Source organism: Pipra filicauda, unplaced genomic scaffold (assembly GCF_003945595.2).
Source record: "Pipra filicauda isolate LSUMZ 115617 unplaced genomic scaffold, ASM394559v2 scaffold109_size3271384_pilon, whole genome shotgun sequence".
NCBI lineage: Eukaryota > Metazoa > Chordata > Aves > Passeriformes > Pipridae > Pipra > Pipra filicauda.
The window spans coordinates 1,897,087-1,913,947 of NW_024103540.1; the positions used below are offsets into that span (position 1 = coordinate 1,897,087).

Here is a 16,861-nt window from a genome sequence, read left to right on the forward strand (position 1 = left end):
ATCTGCTCATTCATTTCTTGAATTTGGTATCCAAACCTTAACTTACTGGGAGAGAGCAGAGTTTCCAACCTGAAGAGCTCCCGAGTTCCCTTCACCGAACCAAGGAGGGGAAAGGGGAGATCATGACTGACCAAATCCAAGGCCAAGTCCCTGCTGCTTTTCTTTGATCTCAGTGAGGAAAAAAGCACACTCTGTGCAAACCTATTAATGGTTTCCTTCTCTTTACAATGGAAAATTACACCTACTTATCTGCCTCCAAGGGAGATGTTTGCATTTAATTGTCTGCTATTTGCAAAATACTTTGAAAGCCACGCAAAGAAAACAGTTGATAAGAGCTGATCATTCCACATATGTCAAAGGAAGCAATGATCAGGATGTCTTCAGGAGAGCCATTTTTCTCTACCCTTCTCAGTACCCAAACCTGGGTAGCACTAAACAGTGGTAAAGTGAGTTGCTGTTAGGGGAGTTTGTGCAGAGAGGTGTTAGTTCTGCTTCACATCTCTATGGGCAGGAGGGGCCCCATCAGCATTAGCTAATTTGGATGAGCCTGTTATTGGAGAGCAACACAGTCACCCCTTGGCAGAGGGGCACTGCAGCTGCCAGTCAAGCACAGGGGACACTTGCTTATCATCTCAGTGCAAATAACATGCTCTCACCTGATTTTCACAACATTGCCATTTATAATGCCCCCATCTGTACCACGGCCCCCTCCTCTGGCAAATCCCCCTCCACATTCCAAATGTTGCTTCTTCCCCAGTTCAACAACTAAGATAAAAGAACTGCCTTTTGGGGGTGGCAGGGTTGGGGAGCAGGGGAAGGAAAAGTTATTCTATATACTCATATCCTCAACCATTTCCCTTCAGAGAAACACAGCAGGGCCTTTTCCAAACCCTGAGCTGAGCATATATGCATGAGCAGACCGCTTCATTCAGCCCACACCTCCACAGCACTGCTTGGCCAAAGCTGCTCAACAAGCACAAAGACACTGTCCACAAGCTGCACGAACTGGTCCTATTTCACTCAGGGCTCCCCAGCTCCAGCCGTGTCCCACATCTGGCAGCATCTCCCAGGCCAGCTGGATCCAGCGCCCTCCCTGGGTTTTTGGTGGCAGACAGCTCCCTCCAGTGGGGCCACCACACCATGCACACTTCTTCCCGGAGAAAAGAGGTAATTCAGATTTTAACCCCCTCAAACCAAACAAATAAAAAAATTAGCAGCCTCCAGCTGCAGGACAAGCTGGGGAGGCACCTGTGCTTTACGACTGGGGTGGTAGTGCTGCTTTTTGCAGCCAGCATCTGGACAAACAGCATCTATGCAAGCACCAAAAATGCCACCCACATCATTCAGTGAGCAGGGCCCACCTGCTATAACATCACCAGGATTCTCACCAAAACTTTAAATCAAGTTCTGGAGGTGTTCCTCAGCCAGGGTGGAAGTAACACCCCACAGATCCTCAGGTCATGCCAGGGCTTCCCATAGAGCTCTGCCTGAGGGGCAGGAGAAAGCAAGCAGCACTGAGCAGGATGCAGAATAACTTTTAATTTCTTAAATTAAGCACCAAAACATCTTATTTCCTTTTTTTCCTTAAAAAAAAAAAAGTGTTTAATTTTGACATACTGACAGCTCTGTGCAGCTCTTGAGCAGGGTAAATCAGCAGATGTACAGCAGTGTGGAGCAAGCATTTTGCTGAGTGAATATTAAAAAAAAAAAATTAAATTACAAGACTAGGAACACTGTTGTGGGATATTCATGGTCCATAAAACACAGCAGAAGGGTTTGCACAGCCAGTGGCTTGTGTCAGCTGGGAAAGGCAGGAGTGCCTGCACAGGTCACTAGGGCCACAGGGGGGCTGGGGAAGACCTGCAACTCCCTCAGAGTGGGGAAGACTGCTCCAGAAAGACTTGGCACACCTCACCATGGTGGGCATGGACACTCCACAGCCACTCGGGGGGCCTGGCCCGCAGCTTCAGCTGGAAGGGGTCCAGGCGCAGGCACTCCCCCAGGTCATGCAACTCCATCTCTGGCTCCTCCACGGCCCTCACTGATGGCTCCTCGAGGCCTGGGCTCCTCCTGGGGTGCTGTCTCCAGATGGCTGTCACACAGAGGATACCAGCAGCCACCAGCATCATCAGGACAGACACGATGGCTGCCCCCACCAGGATGTCAGTGTGACGGAGGAAGAAGCTGATCCCTGCCAGAGAAAGGCCACAGCCTCATCCCAGGGGCCATTGCCCCAGAGGCCCCCAGTGTGCTCACAAAGTCCCCCACATTGTGACTGCAGTGCTCAGGTGTGAGACCTATGTCTGTGGGTGCTCCTCCAGGAAGTTCAACCTCTTCTTGCCTCCTGCTGTCCAGAAACCCTCACTCACACCTGCCCTCAGGGCAGAGCATCTCTCCCAGACATCCATCCCAAAGAAATATTTAGACCAAGAGCCAGCCTGCAGGAGCATCACAGGCTGGTGATGCCCCAGGAGAACCCCAACAGAGTAGAGCCATTGTCAAACCCACAGGGACTAAAATACCTGCTGCTGTTCCCATCCAGGCCTGAAGGGACCCTCTCCATGACCCAATGGATAAACATAAATTTATAAAATTATCTATACCTGAATATAACCAGCTGATCTGGATAGGCTTAGACTGCACAACTGGTTAATTAACTTGCAGTCAGTAGGATGGGTGAGAAATTATATTTGGTTCACAGTTATATATTTTGACTCACATTGAGGTTTAAGCCACTGCAGGGATGTGAAGTAGTTTTGGTAAAGCAGCAGCAGAGTTTTGAGTACAAATTGCAGAATATTGCTGTTTTTCAGGCTGCAAGGCCTCATTACTCTGCAAGATTGGATTAGCCATCTCTGATTATAGTCAAGCACCATGTGCTATCTGCTCAGCCTTGTGTCAAATACATCAGGAGAGCTCTGGGGTAGACACCAGGAACATCAATGTCCTTCTCACCAAGATCTACACAGTATGACAGGAGAACACAGGGCACTACCAGGAGTGACCAAGTTTGCTGATCACATCAGTTACAGCAGAGGTAGCTCATAAATCACCCTTGACCTTGCTTATAACTTCAAGGCTCACGTGCCAAGTTGTAGCCCTGATACAGGGAAAGTAGCAGACTGGGGAAAGGGAGGCTCATGGAGAGGTTATAGTGCCAGCTGCAAACTGCCTTGCAAAGATATTATACATCTATATAAGGACATCTAAACCCACCAATTCAGTAACATCACATATAATAGTGCACCAATTACTCACCCACATACAAGAAAACACCCAGCTGCAAGAGAAAGCAAAACTGCTGTTTTGTCCTCTACCTGATCGGGGAGTGCGGATGCAGAGGGTGCCGGACTTGGTGGGAGAATGATCCTCATAGCCCTGTTTGCAGCGGCAGAGGTAGGTGCCCACGCCATTGAAGCACTCTGCCTCCTCCCCGCAGAGGCCAACCCCGGCATTGCACTCGTTCACGTCTGTGATGGGGAATAGATGCCCTAAATCAGGTCAGCCTTGGCATAAAAGGGTTTCTCCCGGGGAAAAAAAAAAAAGGTGAACCACCCACCTTCAACAGACAGCGAAACAAGCTGCAGCTTCTCTGCTCCGACTGAGGTGCCAAGCAGCTCCTCTAGCTGGGAGCGCAGGAGCAGAGACACATTCCTCTCCTCCGGCTTCAGGTGCAGCCAGAAGGTGAGCAGCAGGTTGGCATCCCTTGTGCTGCAGGTGAGGGAGAGTCCAGGGTAAGGCAGGAGGGAAGAGTCACTGCAGGCCTGCCAGCTCTGATAAGCCCATTTAGACCTTCCACTCACTCCTATTGGATCGTGGTGCTGCAGGCTCTTGCAAAAATTATTTGTGACAAGAGGCAGCTTTGCACTTGGACCAAGGGAAAAAGGAAAGCCCAGCTCCTCATTTGGAGCTAGGCTGAAGTGACGAGACATTTGTGTAAAGTGAATTGTAGTGGCAATCTGAAGTCCCAGATAAGCCTCAGCCAAGTGCAGCAGCACCTTGCTGGCAGCTCCCAGCTTTATCCAGCAGGTTTTGTGGGGCAAGTGTGAGAATTCTCACTTTTCTCTAGAGTTTAAATCCATCTTAGACCTATGTAGGCCCCAGCTAGCACTAAACGTCAATTTTCACCATCTTTCCTCTAGAAAAACAGATTTTTTTTTTTTTTCTAATTTCAGGACAAGTTACAGATCACAGGAGAGGAGAAAGCACGTGTCTGCCTGGGGAAGGAGAATGAGAAGCCAGACAATACAAGCAAAGAAATATTACAGGTTATAGCAGTCACCTGCCAAGACAGCAGCACAGCAGTAACCCTACCTTTTGACATCATTTAACTTTATTTCATTGACTCTGTTGGCAGAAAGTTTCAGGTTCTTCTGTATCTGCAAAGGAACAGAGCAACCAGTGCTGATTTGACATTTGACAGGAGTATGACAGCAGTTTCTTTTCTCAGTTTAACTCCCCATCCTGCTCTTCCCCTTCACAAACCACCTGGGATGCAGTAGATGTCCCAAAGCCCACTGCTCTGAGCTTTATCTTTAGGAGAACACTAATTATTCCCATCTGCTTAGCTTCAGCTCAGCTCCCAAACACAAAAGTGAATTTGGAAAAAGGAAGGGCAATAGTAGCCCCAGGTAAGTGGGTATGAAGCCATTGCAGAGCAGCAGTTGAAGGGTAGCAGCTTTCTAGGCTAAGCAGGAGGCTGAACCCTGTAGCTCCTCCAGTCTGCATTCCAGAACGGAAGTTTAGGTGCAGCCCTGAAAGCAGATGCTCGCACACTTGCCCACTTCTAGGCTTTGGCTACAAGCTGCCCCATTTCCAGAGGCGACTTACAGCCCTCAGTTGGTTGTGTCCCTGTATCTGAAGTGCTTTTCTGCTGCCTTGTGATGGCATGGTGCTACGAAGGGCTAAACACCAGGCACTGCAGCCAGGCACCTCTGCCAAGGCATCAGAATTGGCCTCAGATGATGAACAGCACGAGCAAATAAGATACTGGTTCATCATGTGGCTCTAGCAGAAAATCTCTGGAACGCATGGCACAGCATGGTCTCTTCTAATTGAAGATTTGGGACATTACATGTGGTTTTTCTCCACCTTCCCATACCCAGACTTACATGGTTCTTCATAGATTCGAGAAGACCCTTTCGGAGCTCACTTCCACCATGAGGAATCCAGTCCTTGGGTTTGACTTCCATAGTTACTTCAAACAGCATATCTACCAGAAGACACAAGATGCTGCATGTTCAAACCCACATAACACCGACAGGCTCCTTAAATGAGTTAGTCCTAAAACATCAGCACTGGCAGAACAAACCCATAAGGACATGTTTGTGCAAGTCATTGCCACGTGGGTATTTCCAGAGGCTATGCATCAGGTAGAACAAGTTGTTGAGTAACAGGTGATCAGAACTGATCTTTCCGTGAAAAAAGCATAAATAATGCATGTCCAATCACATTCACTGGTCTTTAGCTATTCTGTTTCCCAAAGGTATGGCCATAATTTGCGATAGAATCTAAAAGCCCACTTCTCTCACCCATCTCTGGGATCGGCTCAAATAAACTGCAGTGGTCTGGCTGAATCTAGGTTGGCACAAATTTTCCAGTCTGCTGTTTAAAACCTGTTTAATTCATCGATATTTCTCAGGTTCAGAGCTCAGGCTCCTTCTGTATTGGCTCCTTTTTGCAAGCTGTTTCTGTGGCTTGCTTTGCCATAGAAACCCAGCATTATGCTACCTAGTTGCTAGTCCTCCCATAAGGGGGTTTTGCTTCTCTCCCTGGTCTGAGGAGCAGGACTTCTGCAGGTTTCTGATTCCAGTAGTCACAAGGTGTCCATTGGAATGTATTGGAGGAATTGAAGTTCATTCACGTTAGAAAAGTCTTCCTTAAACAGCCAACAAGTAATGCTTAAACTTGAACAAGCCAGCATTTATGACAGGCATGTGAAATCAGGTTTCTCCAGGAGAGGTACAAAGTGGTGAAAGCACAACTGTGGGATTGCAGTGGTATCTTAAAAACTAACATCTTCAAAGTGGTTACTACTGACAAACAACCCCCACTGATTTCTAAATTTAATGAGCAGGTGATGTCTGGCACAGCCCCAGACAGCTCACTGAACTTCGGACAGTGTTTTAAGACACGCTCAGCTCCTTGCACAACTCACCTCCGGGATGGTGCTGGGACTGCAGTGCTGTGCCATTCTCCAGAGATGCCAGGGCAGAAACCAGATCTGTCAAAGAAAGGGAAAGCATCAGGCTGCTGAACTCAATGTACCAGTAATGGGGGAGGGAAAGGACATGAGGTCTGCGTCACTTTGCAAGAAGAGTGCCACATGCCAGCTCTTTTTTTCCAGTTTTTTTCTATTCTTTGCACTGAAATTAAATATCAAGCCCTAAATACAATCTGCTCTCCTCTGTAGTAGAAAGTGCTCTTTAGAAAGAAATCACCCCAATAAACCTCATTTCCATTTCTAGTTGCGGATGAAGTGTTATCCCTGTGAAGCCACTGGAGCCGCCTTGGAGCCCAACAGAGCAAAACTGCTTGTGCATTATGTGCCAGAAAATGAAAAAAAAAAAACCTAAATAAAATCTACGATGGAGGGGCAAGAACAGTTTGGAGGGGAGGAAACACCAATTGAAAACCTCTTCTACTTTCTGGCGGAAATTAACGTATACCAGTGGCTAAATATTTCTGTGAAAGTAGTCTGCCATCAACTTCTAGGAGATAAAAGCCTTTTTTCCCCCCCTTCTCCAACTTCTGGAGCTCAGACTCTGTGATCATGCCTGGGAGCACTGTGACAGGCTACATAAGAATCAATGCAAGCCAGAGATGTTTAAAGCCAAGATAACATTCACAGTGGAGAGGCTGGCTCCTCCATGGGTAATTCAAAACACTTGGATTAGAAACCAGCCTGTCCCTATCATGAGTAGTGTCATCCCATAGATAGCCATGTTATAGCAGATAATTCTGTCTTCTCAAGTACCTCCTGCCCTGGATACAGAAGTCAAGAGTACTTCTGCAGGGACCAACTGAAGGTAACAGCCATATCTACAAATAAAACCTCTTAAGAGAGTGATGCATCATTGGAGATGGATATCACACAATGTCAGGCATCAGTTCAGTCACAGATAACTCAAAAAACCACCTTACCAAAAAGCTCTTCTGTCCTTTCCCCCAGAGACACCGTATCACCAGCAGTCACACCAGGAGAGGGGTAGAGAGAAGGTTTTGTACTTATGTCTGGTGGTGGCTCTTCCAGCACTGGTGTCTGTGTGCGATGTGTAGCAGCAGCCACTTCTTCTGACAGGTTGTCACTGGCCTGACCCAGACTGGATGATTTGTCAGAGACACCTGCATTGCTGCTGGGCATCTCTGAGAAAGGTAAACCAGTTGAGTGACTTGGGACTGTGGTGGCCAGAGCAGCTACTGGCTCTACATCCCCCTTGGTCAGCCCCAAGGCAGATGGCTCAGCTTTACACCCAGTGTCTTGCCCAGCTGGAGCTGCCTCCACCAACACATCATCTTCAGTTTCTCTGCCCTCAGTGCTACCATCCTGAGGGCTCTTTTCCAGCTTGGTTTCATCCTGCAGTTGACCATGCTCACTCAGGTCAAGCTTGCTCAGGTTAGTACCAAACTGAGCATCTTCTGTGAGATCAGAAGGGTGTTGGGCCTTTCCATCTGGGCTCACAAGATCAGGCTGAATCCTGCCACCAGCAGGTGCAGCTGGTGGGTCTAGAGAGGCACTGAGCATGGACACTAAACCTTTTGTTGCCACTGTCCTCCAGCTCTCTTTTTTAGAGGTCTCCTGGACAGGCTCTCGGGGAGCTGCTATGGTATCGTTTGAAGAGCCCACAGCTTCAGAGTCTCTGAATACGTAATACTGTCCCTTAAAATATTTGTATTCATGGCTTTGGGAGCCACTCCCTGACAGAAACAACACCTGGACCTCAGTAGCTTGCGTAGCAAAGACCAGAGTGCCTCGGTTGTGGCAGGCATACACCACTTTGGTTTCCACACTTGATGAGACCCCCTGGAAGATGATCTTGTCCTGGTTGCTGCCACAGCCGTCGCTCCCCTCAAATCCCTGGACGTAGATGACAATGTGCTTCTGGGGGCCTGCCCAGATGGTCCAGTTGCACCAGATGTTGGTTTTAATGTCAGCATGCAGCGGAAGGTAAAACACCCCAGACCCATCCCGAAAGATGAGATGGCAGCTCCTGAGGGGAAAGTACTCCATTGCCCATGGAGGTCCCAGCTCTGACACATCAGAAATACAGAAAAGAAACACGTAATCAAAGGTCATTATATGCATCAAGACAACATGGATATCACACTTCCAGGAGCACTGCAAATTGCCACAGAAGAGGCACCATTTCAGACCCTCTCCTGCTGCAAGACCTCTACAGTTTCAGCCCCTGGAGCCACATATCCACTCTACAATTGGAGCTGAGCTTCTATGAGGGGCTGCACAAAGCAGAGCCAATGTCAGCCAGCTACAAGATGGACTCACCACCGGCCAAAGCCAAGCTCATCATCAATGGTGGCAGCACCTCAAGAATAACATGATTAAGTAGGGGAAAAAATCTGCTGCACAACAGTAGCCAGAAGGAAGGAGTGGACTGTGTGAGAGAAACAACTCTGCAGACACCAAAGTCAGTGCAGAAAGAGGGGAAGGAGGGGCTCCAGGCACTGGAGCAGAGGTTCAGCTGCAGCCCATGGAGGGGCAGCTGTGCCCCTGCAGCCCCTGGAGGAACCTGCATCAGAGCTAATGCCCAAAGGAGGCTGTAACCCCATGGGAAGCCTGTGCTGGAGCAGGCTGCTGGCAGGACCTGTGGCACTGTGGAGGGAGGAGCCCACAGTGGAGCAGGTTTGCAATCCCACAGCAGACCCATATTGGAGCAGCCTGTTTCTGAAGGACTGCACTCTGTTGAAGGGATCGACACTGGAACAGGGGCAGAGTGTGAGGAGTCCTCCCCCTGAGGAGGACAGAGCAGCAGAGATAATGTGTGATGAAGTGACCACAGCCACCATTCCCTGTCCCCCTGCACCTCTCAGGTCAGGGGAGGAGGTAGAGAAACCAGGAGGGAAGTTGAGCCTGGGAAAAAGGGAGGGATGTGGGAAAGCTGTTTTTAAGATTTGATTTCTCATTATCCTACTGATACAAGTGACAATAAATTAAACTGATTTCCCCGAGTTGAGTCTGGTTTGCCCATGACAGTAACAGGCAAGTGATCTCTCCCCATCCTTATCTCAACCCACTAGCCTTTCGTTATACTTTTTCTCCCCTGTCCCACTGAGCAGGGGAGTGAGAGCAGCTCTGGTGGGCACCTGGTGTCCAGAAAGGGTCAACCCACCACACTTCTCCCCAGAGAGCAGGTTATGATGGCCAGGTGGAGATTGCAGGTGAAAGACACAGCCTTGGCTTTGCCCTCACCAAGTACTTCTGGCCTTCTGAAGATGGGCTACACCAAAATTCAGAGTACTGAAAAACCTACCAGCGTGTTTCCATTGCTGTCCTTCTGGCATCTGGGTGTTTCTGGATACATCAGAGGGATCCCAAGGCATTTGGTCTCTTGATAGTGTTCCTCCCCATGGAGCTGCAGGAAGATCAGGGTGTGCAGGAGTGGTGCTGAAGGAGGCAGTTCTCTGCTGTCCTGCACCCACTCGAAGAGCTTCTGTGGTTTTCTGCATTTTACATCCCCCAAGGAGGGAGGCAGGAGCCAGTTTGTCACTAGCAGCTGTGTCCTGATGCTGCACAGGCACCATGTGCTCCTCTCTCCTCACCCCCCAGATGTCAGACAGGGAAGCTGGTGCCACCCCAGAGCCACTGCTCACACAGCCCTTGGGCAGAGGAAGCCCCACACCAACTCCCCTAGAGCTTTCCAGCAGGGAAATATCCATGAGCTTTGTATGTTGGAGGCCAGTTGTTCCCAGCTCAGATTTAGGTATGGACAAGTGCCTTAAACTGCTTTGGCAGCTCAGGCTTCTCTCAGGTAGCAGATGCAAGTGGTCCTTGTTTACCATTTCATAGTGGCTGCTCAGGCTGGGTGTCAGGCCCTGTGCAAGGCCCTCGGCCTCACTGCTCACTGTGCCATCAGCTGGGATGCTCAGCTGGGGATGGCTTTCACCCTTCTCCAAGCTGACTGTGCTGAGCCGCTGGTTCCTGGTGGTACCTGTGCTTTCTTGGCTTTCCCCTCTGCCAGGGGACACAGACTGTGAGTGTGCAGCTGAGTCCAGGTAACTTGTGCGTGTTGGTTTAATAGTAAATTGTAGGTCACCCAGACCTTTTGGCTTCAAGGTAGCACTCAGGACAGACTGGCTGGTCTCCAGACTCACACCTGCTGGCTGCAAAAGAGGTTCTGCCGCATGCAAGGCACTGAGCAAAGGAGTTTCCAAATGCACACTTGAAAGCCTGTGCATATAACCAAAACCCACAGTGATGTCCCCACTCACAGAGAGACTCTGCCCCCAGCTATCCTGTGCTGCAGTGGGGATTATACCCTCAGGTGTTCCTGTGCCTTGAGCTTCCTGAACCCCCGGCAGCTCAGATCCCAGCTCACCAGGAGCTTTTGTTTCCAGAAGCAGTGTCTTTGCACGTTCACGTGGGATAAGCTCAATAGGACTTTCCACAGCCATAGTATCCAGAGTGATCCCTCTTTCCTGCATCGGCTCACCACTTAGCACTGTGGTCTCGCCAGGGTTCATGGTGCTACATGGGGTTGCCAAGCCCAGCACATTTCTAAGGTTTTCAACACAGCCAGACTGAAAAATACTGTCTTGCTTTGGTAGTTTTGGAGTAGGAGTTTCAGAAATCCCATCATCTTTGGAGGAAGATTCACCTTCCTGGTCTTGGAAGATGTAGTATTTCCCTTTAAACTGTGCATCTCTGCAGTTTGGCAAGTACCTCTTCAGCAACACAACGTGGACAGCCTGAGCAAAGGTGGCAAAAACGTGCATCTCCTTTTTCCAGCAAGAGTAAACAACACTGTTTTCCACCAGTGAAGAAACTCCTTCAAATAGAATTTTGTCCTCATTTTTGTTGCAGTCCTCCTTAGCGTTAAAGCCTTGAATATAAATTATTATATGCTTTCTGGAGCCTGCCCAGATTGTCCAGTTGCACCAAAAGCTTACGGGGAAATCACCACGGTATGCTGGAGGAAAAAACTCCCCATACTTGTCCTTCAGAACTCTATGGCAGCTTCTTATAGGCACATATGCCAATATCCAGGGAGACTCTGGCTCTGGAAGACAAGAAGCAACAATGAAGTTTTCCCCCATTCCCCGTTCCAGAGTTACCAGTCCTTATTAGCAGAAATTATTTTAAAGGTCGCTCTTCTCCCCATTTTGCTGCCTCCTGCTCCCATTTGCCAATCAACATGCAAATCCATCAGCAGAAGAACGTGCAAGTAACTCTGTGTCAGGTCTGGAGGTTGAGGCCACTTGAGTGTGCACCCACACACCAGCCTGGGGTGTGCCTAAAACTGCCAACCCTTCCAGCCCAAGTGGCTGTTTCCATCCACACCTGCCAGAAACCTACCCCAAGCTTTTGCCCCATCAGTGCTCGCCCCACCTGTGTGTGCCACTCCAGAGTGCTTGGAAAGCTGGAGAAGCCCTAGCTGCCACCACCACCTCCTCCTGCTCCATGTGGAGCCAGGCTGTACCCTCACTGCTACCACCCCAGAGCAGGGCACTCTCACACTTTAAGTTCCCCCTGCCACAGCCATGCAGGAGCACAGAAGTCCCAGCACAGCCACACAGTGGGTGCCACTTGTCCCAGGGAGGCAGATTCTCATCTGCAGGGTTAGGCTATTTAGGGATCAAAGCTAAAGGCTCGGGGAATTGCCACACCTGGGCAAGTTACAAAAGCAGTGAGTGCACTGTTACATTTGGTTTCAATACACAGGTGATGTTTGTTGTTTATACGCAGAGATGGGAGATAAAGCTCTCCTGAAGGTGTTTTCAATCTCTTTGCTTTAAAGGGCTCAGCCAAGCCAGAAGCCCTTAAAGCCTCAGTAGGATAAGCAACATAGTATCTTGTCAAAGTGTGAAGCGCCTTCCCTTAAGCAGGAAGAAATACAGTGTTTTCCAAAAACACCATCTCAAAGCTAGAAGAGTCACAGGTTCAGAACAGGTTTACCCTACAGGAGCACAGTTGAAGTTTGGGTTGAACTTCTGCTACTTGTTTTAATTGCTGCAGTGCATTGCTCCTGCCTCCAGGACCTGCCCTGTGGTAGGGATTTGGCAGCCACAGGATAGTGGCACAGGTTCTCTCCCACACTAGCACTGATTTTTCCTCACCCCAACACCCAATACTGATCAGCCACATCCCCTTTCCTCTCCATACCACCCCCAGGGCCGGGTTGTTGTTCCTGACTTTCCATACCACTTATTGTTGGCTTGAGGTACCCAACAAATTCTGGGTAGAAAAAAAGACTAGTCTGAGAAATAACTCTTACCTGGTTTAACCTTCCGATATTCCTGAGAGGATGCCTGTGCCTATAAAGAAGAGAGAGTCCTGTTGCAGATCCAAGTACCACTGCCCATGCTTATAATGCTGCTCAGAGAAATGCCAATCCAAGCCCAAGGGGAAGGGAGCACCAAATCCACCATGGTGGATTGAGGTTTTGCCTGCATGTGGACCAAGCCCCAAGGCCACCTTGTTTATTCCGTGTGATAATAAATCTTCACCCCTCCCTACATCCAGAAGCATTGCCCAGTTTACACTGTCGGACCACAGCCAATACAAAACCACACCCAAAACACAGCAAGAAAAGCCCAACTGTGCTTTAATCCATAGAGGCCACACAGAGGAGAAGGATTTGTAAGCAGGCAGGACACTGCACCCAAGAAGGGAGTTTCCTCCAGGCAACTGAGTCCCCTCTTCCCATCACTCACCCTTGGCGCAGCATCAGAGTAGGATCTCAGCATCACCCTGGGAGCCTGCCCACCAGCAGCTGGCCCCCACACCCCAAGCACCAGGAGCAGAGCAAGAAGCAACAGGGAGGGCAAAGGCTTCATGGCAGAGGTTTACCAGGAGCACAACATTGAAACGAGACCACAAAAAAAGAGAAGAAAACCCCAGCTCTCCCCTCCCTAAAATAATCCACCAGGCAGAGCAAACGTGGGATCACCACCTTTCCCAGCCTCTCTCCAAAACACATCCCTACAGTGGAGGGGCTGGCCTAGTACCCACTCACTCATATATGGCCCTGCTACACCTGTGACAGCAATTAGCTAATCAAAGAAATGAGGCCAGCTGTCACTTGTTAGGGACATACTTGCCCTTTCAATTTGCTGTGCAAGTATTCTTTCTTTGCTGGATGTTTGAGTGAGAAGGCATTTGTCCATTTTTAACACATAATGCTATAACCTGGAATTAAAGTGATGCTGACACCCCAACATGACACAGAAGGTGACTGCTGTCTTAGAAAAGAAAAAAATATTCAATTGCTGAAGGGGACAAAAAAAAGCCCCAATGTAAAAGTGAGTGTTTTCATCACAACATTTTAACTGGCTTCTGCTGAAGGCTGTGATTTTCCCCAGGGCTGCACCATCCTGACGCAGGACTGAGCAAAAAAAGGTGAAACTGCCTTGAAATACAAGCACCTTCTCTCCTCATCTGCACTTACTGAAGTGTGGAAAGCAAATAGCCTGGGTGATGATGTATAAATTATTAGATGCTTAAAATTCTTTCAGTTGTAACAGTCTAACTTGTCATTAGGGGCCACACAGATTAGGCAGTCAGGCTGCTTGACACGTGGCTTTGACAATATTCCCTTTAAAACGTCAGTCATCACTTAGCCAAATAAAATGATAAATTCCTTTTTTTCTTCTAGTCATCACAGCTTGACAGGCTGATGGGTGTTCAGGGACAAATACACCCATGGGTTTTATGTGGGTCAAAACAAGCAGTGCATCAGACCGTCCCAGTCATCTGGGTTTTCAGCAAGCAACCGCATCCCAGCTCCCAGGTTTTAAGCTTTTCCGCCCATCTCAGTGCAGTACCAATGACCAAATGGGCAGTGAGAGCCTGTCATTCTTGCAGCAGGACAAACCTCTTCCTCCCACAGCCATCTGTCTGTAACTGCACATGTTCAAAGCGATCCTAAATCCCCTCTTTCAGTCCTACGGCAGGTGTGGACAGACCTGCAAAACCCCTTCCACACTTATCATAAAAACACAGAATCTTGGAAAAACACTCCAAGATCATTGAGTCCAACCACTAACTCTACACTGTCAAGCCCACCACTGAAGCATGTCCCTGAGAGCCACATCTGCACGACTTTTGAATCCCTCCAGATATGGAGTCCTTGTCCTTATGGGGAACTTCAACCTGCCAGATGTTAACTGAGAACACCACACAGCTGGCACAAACAGGTTCTAAAGATTCCTAAAACTCCTGGATGATAATTTAATGGTACAAGTACTAAGAGAGCTGACTAGAAAAGATGCCCTCCTTGATTTGTTGCTTCCTAACAGAGAGTGTCCCATGAGTGAAGTGGTGATTGAAGGTCACTTTGGCCACAGTGATCATGAAGCAATCGAGTTTAAAATCTCTGTTGACAGAAGGAAAAGTGCCAGCAAAACCTCAATCCTGGACATGAGGAGAGCAGACTTCAGGCTGCTCAGGGAACTAGTCAGTAAGGTCCCCTGGGAAAATGCTTTTGAAGGTGCTGGGGTCCATCAGTGCTGGTCACTTTTTAAGCACCACCTCCTAAGGGCACAGGAGCAGGCAATTCCCAAATATTGGAAATCAAGCAGACGAGATAGAAGGCTGTCTTGGCTGAGCAGGGATCTTCTTCTGGAACTGTGGCAAAAATGAAAGGTGTATGCATGCCTAGTGGAAGCAAGGTCAGGTGATGTGAGAGGAATACAGAGATGCTGTTCTCCACTGCAGGGAGAAGATTCGTGCAGCCAAAGCTCAGTTGGAATTTGAAGCTGGCCAGCAATGTGGGGGACAATAAAAAGAGGTTTTTAAAATACATTAATAGGAAAAGGCAATGCAGCCTGTTGCAGGGTGAAGATGATCACCTCACAAACAGGGATATAGACAAGGCAAAGATGTTTAATGCATTCTTTGTCTCTGTCTTCAACACTGATAACAAATTAAGGGGGTCCCAGTTCCCTGAGCTGGAGGACCATTTCAGTGAGAATGATAAACTCCAAGTTGACCCTGATCTGCTGCTCCAGGTGGACCCCCATAAGTCTATGGGGCCTGATGGGATTCATATGAAAACACTCAAAGAGCTGGCTGGTGTCATTATGAGGCCTCTCTCGATGATTTTTGAACTGTCTTGGGAATCCAGAGAGGTCCCAGTTGACTGGAAGCTGGCTAACATTGTCCCAGTTTTCAAGAAGGGCAAGAAGGGTGACCCTGGAAACTACAGACCTGTCGGTCTCGCTTCAGTGACTGAAAAGTTATGGAGAAGATTATTCTGGGAGCTAGTGACAAATACCTGAAGGACAACACAGTCATTAGTCACAGCCAGCACGGCTTCATGAGGGGAAAGTCCTGCTTGTCAAACCTAATTTCCTTTTATGACAAGGTAACCCACCTGGTTGATCCAGGGAAGACAGTTGATATAATCTTCTTGGATTTCTATAAAGCTTTTGATACCATTTCTCACAGGATCCCTCTGGACAACATGTCCAGCACACAGCTGGATAAACATGTCATGTGATGGGGACCCTGCTGCAAAGCAGGGAGGTCCCCAGGGTATCATCTGGTTTACAAGGAGAACAGGAGCATTTGCTTCATATTAGCTTAACAGATGGTACAGCAGAGATGGTGAAATAAATCGTAAGGTCAAGTTTATTTTTTATTTGCTGATATGTAAGTATTTGAGTGAGGAATTTTAATGTGCAGGGGAGTTTTTTTGGTTTGTTGGTAGAAATTCTTTGAGTTTTAGCCTATTTCTATAAAAACATAAATTACCCATTAGGATGTTTGGCCCTTTTGACTGAATCCTCATGCTCAGCAGTTGCTGATTCTTACTTATTGTGGGCACACCTGGCCCAAGATTATCTCTTGGGGAAGAGCTGGTGGGCATGTTCCCACTGACCCTGAGCCAAGTTACACAAACTCTGCACCATGGGGCCAAAAACCCCTAATTGCATGTCTCAGCCTTTCTACCAGCTCCTGCACTCCCAATTTCTTGGGATGGCACTGCATCTCTCCCAGGATGAGCTGAGGGACTCAACATGACCTTCAGCAGCCAAGCAGCTCCTCAGGTTGCCAAGGCACCAGGGCTGGCCACAGCTAAGAGGGACACAGCCACCTTGGGGGCTGCCAGTGTGGACAGTCAACAAAATTAAGCTGATTTCAGCAAGTGCTCAAATTTCCCCCCCAGGCAGAGTGATGTACTAGGAACTTCTACTTACAACTCCTCTGCTGTCATTTGTAGAGGCACTGTCTGAGAGCTTAGGATAGATAAATTTACCATCTGCCTCCCTCTAGTGATTGCATTGCTGAATAAAGAAAAAGCAAAAGTCACGCTGGGCTGGAGTTACTTTTCTTTTCTTTCTTAGGAAATTAAAGTAACTGAACACTTTCATTTTTTCTGTTGCTTATTCATGATTCTCTTACACACCAAAAGTGAGTGGGAAGAAGTAAAAGAGGATGAGAAATTAGGATTTGCTCATTGCCTCACTAACTAGGATAACTAAGTCCCAAAATAAAGGGTAACATAGATGACAGCTAAAAGCTGCTGCAAAACAAACATTTTTTTATCAAAGATGAGAATATTTTTTAGGAAAAATTATAACATCACTGATAAGGTCTTTTTTTTTTAGCAGGTTTCAAAAGTTGTGTTATTGTTTAGACCTTAGCAAAATTCCCGGTGAAATTCCAGGGACTCATCCAGGGTGC

General features: G+C 48.1%; 1 protein-coding gene across 1 annotated transcript; it reads right to left on the reverse strand.

The window, feature by feature from the left end:
- Positions 1-1,606: 1,606 nt before the first annotated feature.
- LOC114003913 lies at positions 1,607-11,271 on the reverse strand. Its single transcript, XM_027751345.2, has 8 exons — positions 9,489-11,271; positions 7,144-8,250; positions 6,158-6,223; positions 5,112-5,212; positions 4,315-4,379; positions 3,560-3,711; positions 3,318-3,470; positions 1,607-2,191 (listed from the first exon to the last, which is right to left on the reverse strand). Exons 1-8 carry the CDS (start codon positions 11,269-11,271, stop codon positions 1,872-1,874), a joined length of 3,747 nt encoding a protein of 1,248 aa, XP_027607146.2. The 3' UTR covers positions 1,607-1,871.
- Between the last annotated feature and the right edge of the window lie 5,590 nt (positions 11,272-16,861).